The sequence below is a fragment of the Zosterops lateralis genome, assembly GCF_965231275.1.
Source record: "Zosterops lateralis genome assembly, chromosome: 7".
Lineage (NCBI taxonomy): Eukaryota > Metazoa > Chordata > Aves > Passeriformes > Zosteropidae > Zosterops > Zosterops lateralis.
The window spans coordinates 2,995,541-3,015,846 of record NC_139767.1 but is presented as its reverse complement, the minus strand read 5'-3'; the positions used below and the strand labels follow the sequence as shown (position 1 = coordinate 3,015,846).

At 44.6% G+C, this 20,306-nt stretch overlaps 1 protein-coding gene across 1 annotated transcript in view; it reads right to left on the bottom strand.

Annotated features, from left to right (window-relative positions):
• Positions 1-20,306, bottom strand: part of ABCA12 (ATP binding cassette subfamily A member 12) — a gene marked incomplete at both ends in the record, with an annotated part of 77,395 nt that overhangs the window by 24,600 nt on the left and 32,489 nt on the right. The window contains 20 exons of the mRNA XM_083864847.1: positions 207-367; positions 972-1,168; positions 1,813-2,031; positions 3,531-3,708; positions 4,447-4,599; positions 5,255-5,389; positions 5,491-5,560; positions 6,412-6,741; positions 8,057-8,171; positions 10,188-10,494; positions 11,725-11,904; positions 13,237-13,327; positions 14,458-14,577; positions 15,123-15,262; positions 15,851-16,052; positions 17,106-17,270; positions 18,172-18,345; positions 19,149-19,273; positions 19,701-19,813; positions 19,927-20,180. Coding sequence (XP_083720973.1) covers positions 207-367; positions 972-1,168; positions 1,813-2,031; positions 3,531-3,708; positions 4,447-4,599; positions 5,255-5,389; positions 5,491-5,560; positions 6,412-6,741; positions 8,057-8,171; positions 10,188-10,494; positions 11,725-11,904; positions 13,237-13,327; positions 14,458-14,577; positions 15,123-15,262; positions 15,851-16,052; positions 17,106-17,270; positions 18,172-18,345; positions 19,149-19,273; positions 19,701-19,813; positions 19,927-20,180 — 3,429 coding nt within the window. The remainder of the gene's footprint in view (positions 1-206; positions 368-971; positions 1,169-1,812; positions 2,032-3,530; positions 3,709-4,446; positions 4,600-5,254; positions 5,390-5,490; positions 5,561-6,411; positions 6,742-8,056; positions 8,172-10,187; positions 10,495-11,724; positions 11,905-13,236; positions 13,328-14,457; positions 14,578-15,122; positions 15,263-15,850; positions 16,053-17,105; positions 17,271-18,171; positions 18,346-19,148; positions 19,274-19,700; positions 19,814-19,926; positions 20,181-20,306) is intronic.

Genomic DNA, 20,306 nt, shown 5'->3' with positions numbered 1-20,306 from the left:
TTAACCTTCAAGGAGACCCTGTTTTTGGTTTTTTTTTTTCAACAAAGCACAGGGTCTTTGTTGAAAGACAGAGCACTGACATTCCCGTTTTCACAAGGCCACAGAGATCACTCATATACAATGTGTCAATACATCCCTCAACCAGCCCTAATGATTCCCTTGGAGACAGAGCTGCCAGGAGCTCTATGAGCAGCTCAGACAGAAACCTTCTTTTTGGTGAGTGTCAGGTGGTAGCCATCCCCAAAGGTTTCCTTGAGGTAGAAGGGTGAGCCACAGCATTTGAGCCCTCCGTGCTCTAGGAAGGCGATCCGGTCACTCAGAACTTCTGCTTCGTCCAGGTGATGTGTGGAGAGAATGATGGTTCTGCCTGGAAAACACAGTCACCATACAATGAACACCTGGGTTTATGGCAAAACTGGATTTTAGAAGGATTTGGGTTGTTTTCTTTCCTTTCTCAAAAACTTCTGTATTTCCCTACACGGTGATATCATCAGTAGAATTGCAGGAGTTCCAGAGCTTCCCCTTGTTCTGAGTCAGTCCATGGCAAAAAAGTCCACATTGTTAAACCAATACAATGAATGTTTATAACAATTTTCTTTTATCACATTCTGGTCAGATCTGTCCTTACGTCAACAGTGAGAAGGTGAAAGCCTCGCTGAATGAGGGGACACAGAGTATCAGGTGAAAATCAATTGCATTTTTTGGTAATTATTAGTGAAATTGAATGAAAGGCAACAAGAGAGATGGATTTTAAAGTATTGTAAACTGTGTTTCATGGTGAAGTTATTTTTTAAATGACACTGTGAATTTACAGAAACCAGGATGCCCCCTCCAGAACTGCAAAATCCCAGTCTCCTAAAATGTTTTCTCTCTGGCCTCCAAAAGCCACAATTCAAAGCCATGGGTACCATCTTTGTAAAGTGACACAAACCACCTCTGCCTCTGGGCAAAACCTCCTCTCATCATAGTACCTTTCTTATTCTTGGAGATGATTTCCCAAATACTCCTGCGGGAGCAGGGATCCACCCCCGTGGTTGGTTCATCCAGAATCACCACCCTGGATCCCCCCAGGAGGGCAATAGCAATGGATAACTTCCTCTTCATCCCCCCGGACAGGGTGCCAGCCAGCTTGTGACGATGGCTGTACAGCCCAGTCTCCTTCAAAGTCCTGCAAAACAGAGGGAAAACAACCCCCCAAAGTTGTCTTTCAAGCATCTTTTCCAAGCAAGGAATCTGAAAATACCTGAAAGAAACTGTAACTGCAAAATGAAAACCTGCTCAAGTATGGACTGCTCTGCTGAGTGGTCACAGTGTAGAGTCACCCTGCAGCTCAGGCATCGGGATTTTAATTTAAAACATTTTTGAGGATGTTTTCAAAGTTTTCATCTGACAAGTCAAGGTTAAAGGCTCAACCCTATCAACTGAGACACCAAGATCCAAACTCCCTGGGATGTTCTGGCTGCTTCATTTCTCCACAGAACCAATAAAACCAACATCATCTTTCTGACTGGTTGATTAAATCTCTTCCCAGGGAAAACTGTGAAGCAGCAAGGAGTAGACCCTTAGGCCTATAAATTCATCTCCAAATAATTGCCACAGCACACTGTAAACCCTCTGGAGAAGAGATATTGTTTTCTTACAGCATAGGTATCAATATATTCCTCTAGTCAGAGCAAGGCACCATTTGAACTCTAAGCTGGAGCTGCAACAAGACCTCCAACCCATGATTTCAAGCTTTGCAGGGGCACTGGCACCACCACACAACAACTTTGACAGCTTCCTCTCCCTTCTCCCACCCTGCTACTTTTATACCTCTTCACTTCTTGGTAGAGCTCTTGTTTGCTGCAGTGAGGGACTTTGATGTAGCCATAGAGCAGCAGGTGCTCCTTGGTGGTGAGGTAGTTGAAGAGCACGTTGTGCTGCATGCACACCCCCATGTTCTTCCTGATCACCTCCTGGTCAGTCCTGATGTCTTTGCCGTACACAAAGATCGTGCCTGAGGACGTGGGGAACAACCCAGTCAAAATAGATCTGAAGGAAAAAGAAATAGAAAGGGGAAGTTAGAAAAATAAGGAAGCCATGGGTAATTTTTTTCATGTGGCCCTGTAGTTGTCACCACTTCAAAGGTTTTCTTGTCCTGCCCTCCTACTCCTTCCAGCCAGACACCAGTGCCCACTGTGCTGCGGGCTGTATCCTGCTGCCCAGCCATGCTCTGGCAGAGCAGAGGCTAATTAACATCCATGGACATCCTTGTCCCTCTCTGTGGGATTGCAAAGGCAAGCTCCAAGCTCCCCCTGGCTACTCCTCGCCTCTACTTTTACCTGCTTCAGCCTCCCTTTTCCTAGGTCAGACCACTGCACATCCCACACACTCAGGAATGCCCTTGACTTCCAGTTGAATTACTGGGAATTTATATAATGCAGTTACTCTTTATTCTCTGAGGTTTGCCTGGAGTGTCCAGACAGCCTCATATTGTAACCACAACTGAGACTGAAAACCACCTCTTCATCTGACTAATCACAGCAGAGCATGGAAACCTGATTTCACTGCCATTATTCATGAGATATGGGAGAGGACTTCTGGATGAGGCACCTCACAGTGGGCAGCACTTTCATCTAGTTCAAGCAAATAACCACCCACCAAGCAAGAGCTGAGTCAAACTCCCTCTGCTCAGAATAACTACTTGCACATTACAGCTCATTTTTGGTGCTGTCCTGCAGGGACTAAAGGGAGAAGATGCATCTCAGACTGCCCTTCACTTTCACAGAGTTTTTCGCTCTCCTGGGACTTTTAACCATCATTAAAAAGCAGTAACTTACTCAGGATTTGAAGCCTGTGCTAAGTTTCAGGAAGGTTTTATACTTTTCTGCATATCACCTTTGCTACACTTTGCAAACAGACTATGAGGTGAATTGATAATAAGCTGAGGTGAAGCACACATCTGTCTTACTGGTTTTGGCTCTTCTGAGGCTTCTATTTATCAGCTTAATGTTGCTTTCAGAGATATGCACATATATATCAGTGGAGAAATCAAGTTCTACAGGTCTGTTTTAGTGCTGTTATCTAGCAAGTCAAATAATAATTTATAAACAGCAAGGCTGAAAGGCCAATGCATTAATCCCCTGCCATTCCAGCCCAGCCAACACATGACTCTGTACAGCTGAAGTGTATCTTTATTAAGTTTTCTTGCTAGTATCACTTCAGCTATGGTGTGTGCACGAGCTCCCCACAGCTTCCAGAACAGCCTAACCCCAGCCATGGAACAAAACACCTCAACAGCTGCTGTGCTGTGTATCCCAAGTATCTCACCATATCAAAAAGCACATTCCTAAGCAGAAAAGGACATTTTAGGACATCTAACAGATGAAGGAACTCTTGAGGTCCATGAATAAGATGAAACTACATGAGGGATCTGGCCTAGTGAAGCATCTTCCTCAGTCTCCCACTGATGTACAGCCTCACTTGCCCTCTCACTCACCCAGCCACACCCCACAGTACAGAAAAAAAGAGCTGCTTTAAAGGATACACACATGGTTGTAGTTTTCCCAGCTCCATTGTGGCCCAGCAGGGAAGTAATATTCCCTTCATAGAAGTTGAGGCTGAGGTTGTCCACTGCAGCTTTGGATCCATAAACCTTTGTTATGCCATGGAGGGAGACTCCCAAGGTGAGGTCAGTGGGCTCTGGTTCCACATGAGGGTGGGGGGCACCTTTGACACCAAAGAGAAGGGTCAGGCACAGTTACTGCAGTGCAGCAGGTGTTGTGCTGCTACTCTCACCTCAGAGAAAACCAAAATACAGCAAAGGCTGGTGCTTTTCAGCCAGGAATATTGAGAACATGTCACCGGATCTATATAATTTTGAGCTCTCTGGGATTTTTCCTTTTTACTTCTGAAGCTTCTAATAACTCCTGACAACAAGCATTAATCACTTCTGAAAAGGTCTCATATTTAGGTGTTTCAGAGCACCTAACTTTATTTACACTAAACAAGCATAGAAGATCAGAGGACATGAAGCAAAACTACAGAGTTATTTTCAGTTAGGTGGAACCAGCAAGCTTTTATGTGTGATCTCAATATTTTACAGGCTAAATATTTAAAGAGATAAGCATAGAAGCACACGTGTCCTTTGCCAAGTGAAAATCTGTATTTGCTTGCCCAAACAGAAGTGTATTTCTTCACAGAGAGACTGGCATGGAAGGTAACTGCCCAACTACAACACACACGAGTATCCGTGTGAAAATCAGTACTGACTCTCCACAACAAATAGAAAGAACAAATACAATTTAAGGGCCAAATCTGAATTCATGTGAGTACCAGCTTTCAATTTTTCCTGTCCTTTAAAATAACAGTCAATGTTGTTTTCTGAGTATGATGCCCCTTTACAAATACGGCTTTGTTTACCTCAAATATAAGTTATTATTTCTACCCCATCTAGTATCTACATACATATCTTATTGGGGAGGATGACTTCTTTCCTTAACATCAGCTTGGAGAAGAGGCCTCTTTGTTTCTCATTCCAGAAGGGCAGGTAGGTGTTGTATTCGATCCAGTAAGATGGAAGCAGTGGGAAGTACCAGGGAGCAGCCATGCCATATCTACCTGCAGGAACAGGAGCCTCGTTCAGGTATCTGCTCCTCAGCAAGTGCCGCTGTTGCGGTGCACTCAAAATAGCAAAAAATGAACTTCACAGAGATTTCTTGACATGCTCATGCACTACCAGGACTTGGTAGAGACTTTTTCTGATTGGCACAAAAGGAAGCACTCACTAATTTGTTATTCTGAGTAACTCCATAGCTGGAGGGCAGGAGAACTTTACATTTTCCACTGGGTAGATTTCCGGATGCCAGTGGACTGCTTCATTAGGTGGGGAAGTAAAGAAAAAGACAAATGTACTGGCTCTTGCCCAAGGCAGGAATTACTTTTTGAAACCAAATGATGTAAGTAACACAGCTCAAAATCACTCAGCTGACAAATGCATGCTAACATGCTCCACTCTCACCCACCAGACTGCAATCACACCCTCCTGTGTCCTTGGCTTCAGCTTCTTCAGGAGACCCACCTATCCATGTGATAGGCTGAGAAACCCTAATTCTCCCTTGCTCTGCTCTCTCTCAGTGCTCAGACATCCACAAAGTTGTGCTCCATTTGGCCTGGGACAGAGTATGTGCACTGTCTCACTGCCTCACCCAGCTCTGTGTTCATTGCTCTCCAAAAGAGATGCTACAGCACCACCCTCAATGCTTTGCATCCTTACCTGGGAAAACATTCCTTATGTACCACCCCAGGATGAAGTAAATGAAGGAGTCTATCAGAATGAGCCAGCACATCCAGCCAAAGGAAGTGTTGTCTCCAATCATTGGGGACTTGTACATGTTGTCCCACTGCAATCCTGCAGAGAGGAGTTGAGAAATACAATCAGAACCCATCTCAGCCAGGGAAATACCACCCCCAGGAGAGCTCAAAGCCTGGCTTTGTCTGCCATAAACTCACCTATGCCCTGTGCCTCATAGCGAGCAATGTATTGACTTGCATAACTGAAGGCAGTTGGAGACAACAGACTCTGGGGAATAAACAAAATTGAAAACAAGAAACACATGAATTAGTCTCAAAGAGAAGGCAGGTCAGTCAGGTACCAATCAGGAACCTCACTGGGTTATTCCAATAGCCAGAAAAATGAGTGTTGTGTTTGTTTTTTTTTTTCCCCAGTAGTCACAAGGAGCCTGTGATGGGAAGTGCTACCTGGTGACAGGCTGAAATGTCTCCTTAGAGCTTGACTTTATTTTGCTTCTACACCCAGGATGCAACTTCCTCCCTCATACAGGACTTTATTTTAGGCTTTTGAAATACAGCAGTGCTTGAGAATTACCTCATGGAGCCTTGTGGTTAATTCTTTTACCACTTGCATTAATAGATGTCATTGGTGACTCAAAGAAAACAAGTCTGACTTCTGGGACCTAACACCTACCTATTCTGCCCCTTGTTAAGAAACAAGGCTTTACATCTACTCCCTTGGGTAGGAATTTGAGACACAAGAAGCCAAAGGATGATCTGAGGCAGCAATGAGCAGACCCAAGCCCCTTACTGAGACAGCCTGGCTTCTCAGAGTGGGTGAAAGCAGCCCGTTTTCCTTTGCAATTCCAAAGGGGAAAGCACATAGCTCAAACCACTGTGATTCAGCTGGCAGGTGGGAACTCACTAAAATCCCACAAGTAAAGCCTTCAGTCATGGGACACAGCTAATTCCAGGTGTCCCTCAAAGGGCCATGGCCAACTTTCCTGTCAACAGCCACTGATGGAACTGAGAGAGACACCCAACCCCTGTGTGTTTGGGACACGAGATACAGTAAGAGCTGGAGTTACTGAGCTCCCTGCCTCCACACAAAGCCTGGAAATGTGGAGGAGCAGAACTCACCAGGAGGCTCTTGACAGAGAAGCTCAAGTGGTTCTCGATGACGAGCAGCACAATGAAGGGGAAGAAGGTGAGGATGTACACGAGGCTGCCCACCAAGGCCGCGATGTTGGTGTTGTTGAAGAAAACACTGATGAAGTAGCTCATGGCAATGATGGACAGACTGTAGTCCATCAGGTAGAGAAAAAGGAGCGCTGTGTCTGTTTTGGGAAGGATCTCACCCACTTTCAGAACAACGATGAGGAAGGTGACAGTGATCAGGAGGAAGACGGCGCACTCGATGAACCAGGCGATGAAATGGCTGCTGGCATTGACACCCATCATTTTCATGTACTGCAGAGAGGGGGCAAAAATAACAATCGCCAGTGGCATTTGAGAGAAATGAAGAGATCTTTCTGCTGATATTGAGTGATTTCTTTTTCCAGCTTCTGGACAGGGCCTGCAAACAGACCATGCTTGCTCTATCCAGGGACAAACCACATATTCCCATTTCAGGAATGCCCAAGGTTTGCAGAGCAATCTGGTGGGAAACAACAGCCCAGAGAGGACCTGCAAGGATCAGGTGTCACAGCCCACAAGCTCCAAAGCAGCTTCTGGCCCGAGATTTGTAAGTTTTCTAAAGCCTTTTAGTTATTTTTAAAAGTAATGATAATTGATCTAGTGGCTTAAGCTTAAAAGCTCTGAAATGTATTTGAAACCAGACCTTTCTCACACAACCCCAAGACAACAAAAAACAGATAAATTACTATGGTTACAAGGAAGAAATATTAATTTGTATTAACTGATGATTAATTCCCTATACTTGCATAAAACTGTAAATTTGATTGATCAGTCCAGAAGAAACTACAGGTGCAGGCGTCTTCTTGTGGATTATTACACAGCTAAAAAGATTAGAGTTGCCCTGGTCCTTGGAGACAGTGAAAATGGTTGCCTAAATTAGGGTAGGGGGCTGCCAGGGAGCACACCTGGGGTTCATTCATTTTCCACTTCATCACAGGTCAGTGTCCTTTCTTGGAAGTGTTTTTGGTGAATCAGTATTTGTTTCCATGGTGTTAGATAAAAAACAAATCTGCCCAAAGCTTTTGTTGCTTGCTGAAGCTTAGTTTGACAAAAGTTCTTTGCTGTTCATCTCTGTTGACAGTGATCACACTGAAAACCTGAATTAATTTATTAAATTCCCAACGTCTCAATGTCATTTCTTTTCCAACAGGCAACCTGAATGAAGAACTTCATTTCAGAGGAGCTGATGTAATATGTAGCACCTTCTGAAATATTAAGTATAATAACTTCGAGGATATGAAATAAGTCACTTTTCATGTCTTTGTCCCCAGTAGGTATGAGTCAAAGTCAATTTTTAGAGAGCATTAAATCTTCAGAAACCCTGTAATTTTGTGAGGTGCCCATGTTTCCTGTGTTCAGCACTGCAAAGCAATATTCCCTCCACTTGAAGGGCAAACACCCTGCATTTCCATGGCTTTGAGCTTGGTTATAATGTCAGAATTCACACACTGCAGGTCAAACAATAGGTATCTGGAATATTTTCCTTAATGCTTGTTTTGCCCCATTTAGTATTGAACATCAGACACACTAACCATGGATAAGGAAACTCTGTTTATAATTTTGCACGCCCCAGAAAGTTTCCCCGTACCTCATAAAGCCTCAGATCTTTCTCCTGAACAAGTGTTTTAACAAAATCGGCTATAAACAGCACCCAGGCAGCCATCAGAGCAAATGGAAGAGAGTAGGTCACGCTGGTTAAGAACCTGTAAAAGGCAAAAGCAGGCTTTAGCTGCATACAAAATGATCTGGGGATTAAGGATTTAGACAAGAATATATTTTTCAGAACAATACTCTGGCACAGGAAAAGACATGCTTGTATTTCAAAACGTGGAGTAAAATTAATAATTACCAAAAAAAGATTCCCTTGCCATTGCATTGGATTTTCTATTCATCAAACTCCTGACTGCTCAGAATCTTTTTGATTTTTTTTCTAAGTTGCAGAGGGATTTCCTTGCTCAGCAGCACCACTGGCAGCAGCAGGAAGTACCATGGCCAGTGGCTCTCTGATGTGCTGCATTCCCTTTGGAAACATCCCAGCAACCAGCCATAATTCCCAGCTCTGTGCACAGACATAATGGCCAAATTTCATGATCAGGCCATATTTCCTGGTGTTGGAGTCTGGATGTGGGTGCTTTCCTACAGATCATCTGTCCTACCACCCCACAGGACAGGCAGACCCAGGGCACATTTCTTGGTTCCTCATTTTCATTAAAACCTTCTTCCAGGGCCAAATGTGTGAAGAAAAAAAAAACAAAACCAATGGCCAATAATAAATTTCTCCTTTTGCAATGGAAAGCAAGCTTTTAGAGCAGGAGATCCCCTTCATTGCATCTGCAGGGCTTATACTTTCCTCCTTAATTTCTAAACCTGGCTTAAAACCCATAATCAGTGTTATTCCTGGAATAATGTACAACGACAGTGAGAAATGAACATTAAATTTGCTTTTAAGGGTTTTTTTTTACCTGTAAAGCTGAAAGTTTCCTATAAACCAGCTTTTCAGGAAATGCTTCCATGCAAATGAAGCCTTATTTACAAAGAACCAGGAAAGGCTTCTAAAAATTCATCATAGCCCAACACCTTTTGTGTACTGGTTTTATATATATATATTTATATATATATACACACACACATATATATATATATTCCCCTCCTTTTCTCTACAGGAAGGTAACTCTGCAATAACAATCCATAAGCAGGTATTTTGTGATGACTTCTGCTGGATGCAAATCCAAAGCCTTGAGGTATTTTAATAATTGAGCAAACATGTCCCTCTGAACCTGGGCTGGGGAGGGAAACCCAAAGGCAAGTGGTTTTCCCAGCAGCTCAAGAACAAAAAGGAGCAGCCAGCACTGGTGTCATTGCTTCCAGCAGCCAGTTAATCACTGTACAAAACTCTCTCTCAGCAATAAGCCAGGAATTTGCTGCAGAACTGGGTTTGGATGCTTTCTGCCTGTGTCCTGGTGGGCACCTCACATGCTGCTGCCCTGAGGAGAGGTTAGAGGTCCCCAGCTCTCTTCAGTGACAGCTGACACAGGAGATTAACAGGTCTGCTGTGGCTCCTAAATGATATCTTATAGCTCCCAAAAAATCTTCTAGCTAATGCATTTGGCATGGAGGTTTTTCAGGAGGAAAAGCTCCCAGGTCCAGGCTATCCTTTTGCTCCAAGGGAGACCCCCAGTCAGGGCACAGTGACCCTCACATCTATCAATATTTCTTGCTGAACATCCTCCAGTGCTCCCTGATGGACACTGAAATCCCTTCCCTGTGTGTTTTCCACTCAGTTTGGCCACCGTAAAGCTCTTAAACCTAGGCACCCTTTTTTCTCCAATAAATCCATTTTCTAAATTCTGCTGCACTGTCTGCATGTGAACACCTGCAGAACAAGCCAAGACTCATATTTAACCCAAGTTCTGCCAACTCTCAACCCCACTATGTGTAGTAAAACAGGGACAGGGAGTTTTACCTGCTGTAAAACCTACAGTTACCACCACAACTGAAAAAAAAGAGCATCAAAACCAGAAGATTAGGCAAACTAAACAAACCATCTTAGAGTCACAAATTCCCTCTTTTATTCAACCCCTTGAGAAAAAACTCCAACTGAACAGTATTAAACTATTTTTATGCTATATGAGCAAGGAAAGCAGCAGAGCTGGTGACCTCCACCAGTCAGACAAGATAAGTTGACGCAAAACACGAAGGCAAAAGCCACCCAAACTTACATATCCTTGTTGTAGCAGGGGTAAGGCATGGCCTGGACCTGAACAGCGATCTCCTCTGGTTTCTTGCCAGTCTGCAGCTCAATAATGGCCCTTTCAATGCTGTCCTGGATGTAGATAAAGGCCCGGCTGTAGATCTGGCTCTGGGAGGTGGAGTTGTGCGGGCCCACGGTCCAGATGCGCTCCCGGATCCTGTTGGTGGTTTGGGTTATCCTGCTGCTCATTCGGATGGTGTAGTTGAGCACAGGAGGGAGGGACAGGCCCCCCTGGACGGAGTGGCCAGGGCTTGAAGGCAGCTTGAAAATGATGCCTGGGAAAAGAAAGGGAAAAGGCTTTTCCTTTGGAGTGGACAGCTCAGGAGCAGCAGCCACAGATACAGAGGAGCTCCTCAGTTTTACAAGGCTGCCTCACAGTTTTTCCACCCAGAACATTTTTCCTGATTATTCCATATATAAAACATAGGATAGAATGGAGGACAAACAGAGAAGAAAACTGCTACTATGGGAAAGGACAAATATTACCAGGGTTTGAAGCTCCAAGAGAAGCAGAGGTTTCTATCTACCCCTCAATTATGAAGTATAAAACCAAATAGGTCACAGGATTTATGAGCAAATCCTAACTGAGGGCCTTCTTTAAATATTAATATATCTTGATGATACAAATGTAAGTTCCTATTTCCTGCTCCCTCCACCCCTCTCTGCAGTCTGATCCCACAATCCAATCCCACAAATGTGAAAAGTGTGACTGGGAAGACCCAGTACACCATTTATAGTGCTTGGCTGGAATAGCTCAAGTGATTTATGACCTTCTAATAAATTGAATTGTCTCATACTTGGACTCGAGGATCTTAAAGGTCTTTTCCAACCCGAATGATTCTGTGATACGTTTCTTGATTAAAACACCTTTTCCTTTAGGAACTTGAAAGAAAGTGGCTGCACAAAGATCACCTCAGGGCAGTGGGATTTTATTCAAACTGAGAATTAACCAAGAGAAATCGCCAGCTGACCACAGACAGTGGAGGTGTAATGTCGGATTATCCCTTTTTCTGACCTAGAGATGGGGTTCCTGAGAGACATTTTAAAGACTTTTATTCCATTTTCAGTTTCATGAGAAGGGTGAGACAGTACAGATGTTGCAGTTCCTGCCATCACAATCAGAAGCCAAACTATTTCCTAATTACAAGACATTATAAGCGTTTTTTGGCCTGTCAGCTTTTGCCACACAATGCTGCTAATGCCTTTTAAACCAATCATCTAAAAATACCCCTTGTGGGTCCTACTACAATACATCTTCCATAGTCCTATTTCTCAAAAATATCCAGTCTATTTGCAAGGTCAGCATTTGGAACTTGTTTCTAGTTTGATTTCTCTCTCAATGGCCTCAGTGTGCAGGTCCCACACACACTTGCTCCAAATCCACTGCAGCATGGTGGGATCTGCGACCACAACAGTTTCTGGTGAAAAACCAAGTATTTTATGCTGCATTCCCACACTCTGTCAGGTGAAATTGAATTGACAGGGGATTTGGGAGTGTCACATACTTGCAAAGAGCTCATTCTTCAGGAAGAGCTCTTTAGCCACGGCTTCCATCTCCTCCAAGTCCTGCACTGGCTGCACGCGGTTGAAGGAGACGCAGGAGGACACATTCACAGCCAGGGCAGCCAAAGTGTTCAGCTGATCCACGATGTCAGTGTTGTTCTGCAATTCCAGCCGAATATCATCTAGGGAAAAACCCCACAAACAAACCCTGCTGCATCACTGCACCCAGCAGAGAATCTACTCCATCATTCCACTCCTTCGCACTGAGGATGACACCAGAGAGGAGGAAAGAAAACAATCCCAACCCATCATGCCAAATATGAAGTGTGAAATACATTTCTGCACTCAGCAATGCAATGAAGGCGTGCTGTTGACCCAGTTTTTATGTTAATCATTTGTAATATGCTCGTGAGTTTGCCTTTGGGAGGATGCCAGCATTGGGATGTGACAGCCATCCCAAATCACAAGTCCCCAGTAACCTGCTGAGGCTTTAAACCTGGTTCTCACCATTCCTTCCACACCCTCTGCTTTAGGATGCATCAACTCACCTGTTGAGCTGCTATGTCTCAGGGGAGGATGTGCTTTATCCCAGCACATCAAGGCAGAGCTGTGTGTGCTGTGCTGATGTGGGGACTGAACCTGCTGCTGCAGTTAATAAAGATGCTGCTGTTTGCTGGCAGGTTTCAGAGGCGGCTGCATAATGCAAGGTAACTAATATGGAACAGCTGCTGCAGGCACCGTGGCTTTATGGGGACTTAAGGCAGGAGTTGTTGCTCATGAATAACACAGGGGTCATCACCAACTGGATGTAGATGACTGCAACAGACCATAATCACTCTTGGCTGCTGCTGGGCTTTGCTGGCACAGTCCAGATTGATGGTGACATGCCTGGCCACTCACTGCAAAAGCAGGACAACAAGGCCAGGCAGGAAGGGACTGTGATCCCCACGCTGTGCACTCACTGGGATGTACCCACCACCACCATTACTGGTGATTCTCACAGTGCACAGCAGCAAAGATCATCCTGAAGGGCCTTGCCAGCCCACCAGAGAACTGCAAACTGCAGCAGAGCATCCCCTGCATTGATGCCTCTGGCTCCATCAGCCTGGGTACATTTATCTGATCCCTGGCTTTTCTGCTCTAGAGAAATTTTCATCTGAACTTCGCTGCCCTGCAAGGGAGCTCTCCTCATTTTCCAGCAGAGTCCCAGGTAGCTCATTTGAAGTCATAATTACAGCTAAACAGTGTCCTCCAGTGGCCACACACCGCGGCAAAGCCTCCCATCCTTCCACCCCTTAACACCCAGGAGAAACATCTCCCCACACCAGCACTTTGCTCTCTAAGAGTCTTTTCCCTGGCAGATTTTTGGATCACAGCTGGGATTGCCTTGCCCTGGAGCCTCCAACATGAGCCAGAGAAGGGCAGACCTGGGGATGGCTGCAGCTGGCTGACTCTGGAGCTCCCAGACCTGAAGTACAAGTAAGGAAGAGGGCAGCACATCTGGACACACTTACCCAGTTCATTTATCTGACTCAGGAGCTCAGCTGCGTCCAAATCCACCATCAGCTTGATAAAAACCTGCACGAAGGGATTCTGCAGGGCATTCTATCAACAAGCAGAGGAAGAAATAGCAGCAGTTTAAGCAAAAGCCTCCTCAGCTCAGTCACTGTGTACTTCTAAACTACAACAGAGCAGCTGCCTTCACTGAGCATTTGTGCAGCCCCCTCCCTACTCCCTCCACTCTGTACCAGGATGGGGAAATGCCAGCAGTGAGAATGTCACAGCTCTCTGAATGTCTCAGTTCTCTGAGTCAAGAAAGGATGCCTACTGAGTCTCCACCAGGCACTAGAGTCCCACCAAAATAATCATGGATAATTTCAATTATTCTAGAGGTAAATTTCCCTTGTGTCTGTTTTAAGTCCTGTGAACACAGCCAGTGCACAAGGTGTAGGTAACCAAAACTTAACTTGGAGATCAGCACAGGTTTTCTGCTTGGCTGAATATTTCACTATTCCACCAATGACTACAATCAGCAGAGAATATTTAATTTCACTTTTGCATATTCCACTCTGGATTTTCTCTTGGTGCCATGGAAATTAGAATGAATTCCAGCCTCTAAAATTAACTGCTAATGTTTTTTTGGACTCCAGGGATCTCATTTTTGTAAGAAAAGGAGACAAATTTTACTACAGAGAATGGGAAACAAATATGTGTAGCATTACAGTCTACTGCTTTCTGTATCCAAGCAAGGCTAGGCTTCTTAGGGGGGAAAAAAGAAATTTTATTTACATTCACTGAGGTACAAAACATCTCCTAGCTCTTATGTGTGTACCCAGAACTACATGCTTATTATAGATACTGCTTCATTTCCTGAAAAAGTCATTTCTTGCCTGGTCTTGGCTGGCTGGATCACTCCATCAAGCAGAAAGTTAATTTACAAACTGAAGAGTGTTCCCTGCCCATCTCAGGCCTTCAGCAGGCCCCGGCACAGCCAGGGTCAGGGAGCATATTGCAAACAGTTAATTTGAGAAAGAGAAATTCACAGAGAAAGGTGAGTCAGGAGCATCTCTGTCAAGGGAAGAGGCAGGCACAGAAACTGTGAAGTCCAGGACATCCTGAGAAGGGCCTCCTCAGCTGATCTAAGACATCCCTGGAACCCCAGTTCACTTCAGTGAACAAATCCATCCTCCCAGTTCCGTCCTGGCAAGAGAGAGAGGGGAGGCAGGAAGTCATACCTTGATCATTGGAACTGTCTGGTTTAACTTGGTGAGTGAATTCATGATGACAGGAGACTGGTCCAGCCACTCCTGGGACTTCAGGGCTAACTCAGCCATCTGCTCCAGGGTTGCATTTGACTGCAAAAGAAGCCCACGACATATAAGGATTAATTTATTTACCAATTTTAATCAATAAATAGATCAATAAAACAGATGAGACCAAATTTGTTTTCCTCAGGATTTTTCCTAGCATCCTCTCATTGTTTTGTAAAATGCCCCTTAACACACTGAATTTATGCAAGTACTTAAAAATATTGTATTCAGATCATGTCTTGAATATCTGTTCTCTTTCTACTACTGGTCTGCCTGTGAACAAGCACTGGTTGCAGCATTTGTCCTGGGAGACACATCTGGCTGAAAATATGGAGGTGAAACTTCATAAACTGAAGGCTTTAAGCAATTGTCCTATAAATATTAGACCAACAGCAGCTTCTGGAGGGAAGATTCAATCAAAGACAGAAGATGACTCATATGGCCAGCAAGGCAAGTAGGAAAAGATAAGTTGATTAATACTCCAAAGAGAGAGAAAGCAGCCCTCTGCTTCCCAGGGAAACAATTCTGTGCTAGATAAATTACAGCCCTTTGCAGTGGGTATATCCTGATGTCCTGGAACAGAGCCATACCTTTCCCATGATTGCTCGAGTTTCTGGGGTGTCTGGTGTGAAAAGGATCTTCCCAAGCACCATTGGTTTTAAGAAAGACCAAATCAAAGCTCCAGTGGGGGTCTTGACCAGGTCCAGGTAAAAGGATAAGCAAAATGGGGCTGCAAGGGGAGAAAAACAAACAAATTGCACAGAGAACAAACAGAACAGACACAAGAAATTTACCAGTGTGTTTTCTCTCCTGTCTGACCAGTTTGTTGCTGTGGTCAGTGAATGACTTCAGGGCCCTCTTCACTGACTGATCTAATTCATCCTGACAAAAGCAATCCACCCCCAAGATCTCCTGTTGCTGAACTCAGGACAACAAGAGTCTCCCTGCTCGAGCCAACATTATCTGCTTGAAGGTTAAATGGACTTTTGTGAACTCAGAGGAGCTAATAATGTCAGTACAGTCAGAAAAACTCCACATCAAGAAAAAGCAGTGACCTGTCGAGTCCTAGGACCAGATCATCCACAAATGGGAGACAGTGCAGTGTCAAGCACTGCTCAGCTGCACAGGCAGTTTTCCCTTTGAACATTTATGGAAATAAACCACCAATAATTAGGGCAGTCCAGATCTTCAGCTACCATAAATAATGAGCACTTACAGCCCTCGGAGACATATGGAGAATAGCTCAGCACTAGATCTGTCTGGAAATAGCAGAGTTCAGCTCTGAAACGTTTGTGCCCTAGGGAAAAGCCAGACTTACTGGAATCCTGAGGAATCCCATATTTCCTCATCATCTTTTGGACATGGACATCCTCTGCATGAGAACTGTTGCTTACAGGGTCTCCAAAGTCTGGAAGCAAAGACTCAAAAAACAGGGGTGTGATCTCCTGGTTGCAGAGGACTTTGGACATGGATTTAAAAGTGCCATGTGTTATCCTGAAGTTATTTGGCTTAAATAACGCCTGCAGAAAAGAAAAAACACAAATAAATCCTGCATACTGAAAGCACCCCACTTGGAGAGAAACAGCAGAATGGGAAGGAAAGGACTGAACCTTTTCATACTGCTTTCTTATGAGAAGTTTGCCTTTATAAAAACAGGAATGATCCACAGAAATAATGCATTTTTTGATTATGACAGAGGTGGCACATTTATTTCCAGGTGTGACAGCCAATGTGGAAAGTGCCTACAATGCGTGCAGAGAATGTGCACTATATTTCCTCTAATGTGTGCCTGGTGACATTCACACACCTGGGTTACAACACAGATTTGTCACATGGATGTGCACATCACTGTCCCCATCTAGTCCACAGCTGCACGTGGCTCTGCAATGTGCAGGCAGAATGATGACCAGGAACAATTCCTGTCCCTTGTGTTCTCCTGGACTATGGATCAAAGATGGATTGGACACTGTGCTGGATGAAGGCAGTGCACCCTGGAGTTACTGCAGCTGTCAGAGCAGTAATGGGTTTGTACTGAATGTTTTGGGCAGTCTCAAGGCTTTGGGTGTGATCTAATGCACACTGAAGCTAAGGCAGTTTCTTGCTGCTGACTTTGGTGGGTTTGCCTTTAATGAAAAATTCTCCAGTTGTTTTCACCAGCTGATCCTTCCAGTATTTTGCTGGAAGTCCTCCCTCCTTCAAGACATTCGTGCTCCAAGTGTTCCTTCCACAGCATGTGTTCCCCACTCATGAGCAGATGATGGTCCCACTGCTCCAAACTAAAACTCTCCCAGGAAGGCAACACAGAATCACAGAATGGTTTGGATTAGAAGGGACCATAAAGCTCATCTTGTTCCAACCTCCATGGCCCATGGGCAGGGCCACCTTCCAGAAGCCCCAGCCAGCCTGGCCTTGGACACTTCCAGAGATAAGTTTGATAGAGCTTTCTCTCAGAACTCTATTGCTTTGAAACAGAACCTATGGTTTAATGCACCTGTAGCTTCTAGGGTAAGAAATGACTGTGGAAACCATTTCAGAGGTATTTTGCCTCAAAAGCACATGCAGACTACACATACCTTAGTCAGTGGCATTTTCCTGGACTGTCGGAGCTTTTTCAGGGAATGAATAGCTTGTAGCAATGGATCAATGCCAGATTCAACCTGGTGTCTGAAATATTTCATTTTTGTCAGAAGGCCTAACATCTTGTCCATGGGTTTCTGAAGTTCCTTGGGGAAAAACATCTGCAAGAGGCAGGAAGGAAATCAATTATGATGAGCAGGAATCTGCGTGCACAGGCATGCACACGCCCATGTTGTGTTAACTCAAACATGAGCACTGTGGGATTCTCAAAACTGCCTGGAAGCTTTACAGAGTGGGTGCCCCTTGGGAAATGAATGGGATTTGTATCCCTAAATCCCCAAGCACTTTTGCAAGCCATTCCCCTGAACATTACATAATCTAACAGTGTGTTTCCAAACACCTACAGTTGGGAAATCCGTGTCACGTACTGGTTGGGCTGTGATTAAATCTCTCATTTCACACAGCACAGGTGTCAAACACTGCGAGTGACTTTTGACCTGAGCCCAAATTCATTGGCATTGTCATTTAACAACTTTTATTGCCCATGGTCACTCCTGTATTTTTAAATACATATTCACTATTTACTTCTCTGTGAATGTTTTCTTAGATGCTGTTCCTATAGTTGGGGTTAGGGAAGAAATCTGAATAATTTAATAACTTTCTAGTTCCAAACAGATAGGGAAAAGGTATTTTACAGGACTTTTTCCAGGGCTTCCCTTTACAAGAAATCAAAAAAAATTGGCTCAGTACCTTATTTTTGGGTCAGCTGGGAGTGTTCAAGAGGTTGTGACAGCACATAAAGGATACTAGCAGACAGGGAGGCATTTAGAGTAGGTCCAGTGCCTTTAAATGAGGTTTGCTGCTTTAGACCAGCTGGGATTCTCATTTATATCCACGCTGTCACAGCATGGATATGCAATAAAAATTGCTGCATGAGCAAAGCCTGATCTTTGGCTTGTGTAAATCAGTGTAGCTTCTGGCCACTGCAATGATATTTTATAACCTTTCAGCCACGGCGTGCAGCAAAGACTGTAGAAACCACTCCAAAAAACCAGCACTAACCTTGTATAAGAAATTGTAAATGTCCAAGTGTCTCAGCAGGGTGACCCCAAGGAGGTAGGTGCTGCGAGTCCTCTCTGGTAGAGGGAGGCTGCACAGCTCCTGCACCACCACTTGCAGCTGAGGGTCAGCAGGGTGGGCACTGCAGGACTCCAGCTGCAGCACCTGAGAGACGAGCTGGGTGTGCAGAAAGGGAAAAGAGAATTGTGTTAGGGGTGCACTGCACGCTCCACCACACGTGGATTAATCTTGCCTGGCTGTTGTTCTTCCCACAGTGCCATATTTCAACCACCCAAGAACCAGAAAATGCCTGCCCATTACTCCTGCTCCCAGGGACAAATCCTAAGGACTGTGTTTTACTACCCAGCTTGGGAAGTAGTAAAAGCTTTTGTGGCTTCAATTTCTCATTGACTGATGCACGTGAAGTTTGGAAAAGAGCACACTCTTTGGGGCCCAGTCCAGACAAGATGGCTGGGAAGGGGAAAAGCATCTGGAGCTCTGCTAGCAGGAGGCTGAGGAAAGGAAGCTCATCTCTCCTTCTGGGAGGGTATTTTTGGACCCTGAGTGCTCTCACACACTGTGGTTACAAATGTACTTTTCCACCTGGACCGGGACAACTTCTCAGTGCCCAGGAGCTGACTGAAGACCCTGCTCAGCCCCCATTAGTGTGTCCCAGAGAGCTGTGCCCTGCTCTGGACCAGAGCCATCCCTCTCCCAGCTGCTGGACCAGCTCCTGGTGACAGCAAAGGGACCCCATGGCTCCCAGTCTCCAGTGCCTGGGCTGACAACAGTGATGCTCCTACTGCATTCCTGGTGGCTATTCCAATCCATAGCATGCTCTGCTGTCTATCCCTGTGGGGTCATCTGTGCTGTCACACACCCAGAGACCTGCTTAGCTGCATTCAATAACAATTTATAGTTGTAATGATCTGAGCAGTAAAAAGCAGCAAGATCTCCCAAAAGGATAACAGCAAACTTACCTGACTGCTGTTTTCTGGGAAAGATGCTTCCAGAAGAGCATCAATGCTGGCTGTGGACATTTCTGTCGTGTTTCTGAGGTCTTCTTTGAGCTGATCCACATTTTTAAACACATCTTTTAACTTTTCTGGAATGAACAGTCAAAGAACAACTGATGTAACAGCTTTCTCCAGACACACAGCAAATCTTAAGCACACAGAGAAGACTTATGTGAAATATGGAAGTGTGGTACCTCGCTGCTTATAAGAAAAAACCTTTGGACCTACAGTCATTACTTCCTACATTTTCCAGTCTGGTTTGTGGGCTGAAGTTATCATGTCTCAGAATAGAAAAATTTGTTCAGATGGAAAGAATTGGTGCTTTCTTTGTAAAGAAAACAAAGTGTGGTCTTGAATAGGCTCTAGAAGTACCCCAGATAAAGGATCCCAAGGTCATGGTGTATGGTTATTTCATTAATACCACTTCTTCCTGGCAGCTAGGCAATTCTTTCCAGCAGAAAGTGTGGTACCAGTGGTGATGTTTATCAACATTGTAAAGAAAATACAGAAGAGTACCTTGCTTGCTTGAGTCTGTTAAACCCTCAGTGATATTCAACATGGAATTCAAAGTAGCCACATACTGAGGAATCTCTTGAAAGAAAGCAATTTCTGGTACATTTTCTTGAAGCCTGAATTGGAAAAACAAAACAACAAACAAAACTGAGAATATCAAGAGAAGGAGGCAAGAAGTCATTTCATAAACAGAATACTAAAACAGTCTAACTCAGAGGGAGAGCCTCACCACTTCAGCTGTGCCTGGATGTCTGTGGCATCCCCAATGAGTACATTCTGGAGCTCCTGGGATATCCTCCTGTGACTCAGAACGTTGGTCACAAGCTGGCTGCTCAGCTCAGCAGCACGGAGGAGCTGCTCCTGAGACTGGCCTTGCTCACACAGCTCCCCAAAGGGAACCTCAGGGAGCTGGCAGAGCTGCTGGATTGACTGAAAGCTCTCAGAGTCACACAGAAGTGCTGTCACATCCCGCAGGCGAGACATCTTCAAAAGACATTTTGAAAAAAGGAAGACAAATGCACAAACATCAGTTAGATGACAGAATTATAAAAGACAAGCTTTAAAGAGTCTAGCTGTCCTTTTCTGTCTCTCCTTAGGACTAAGATTTTT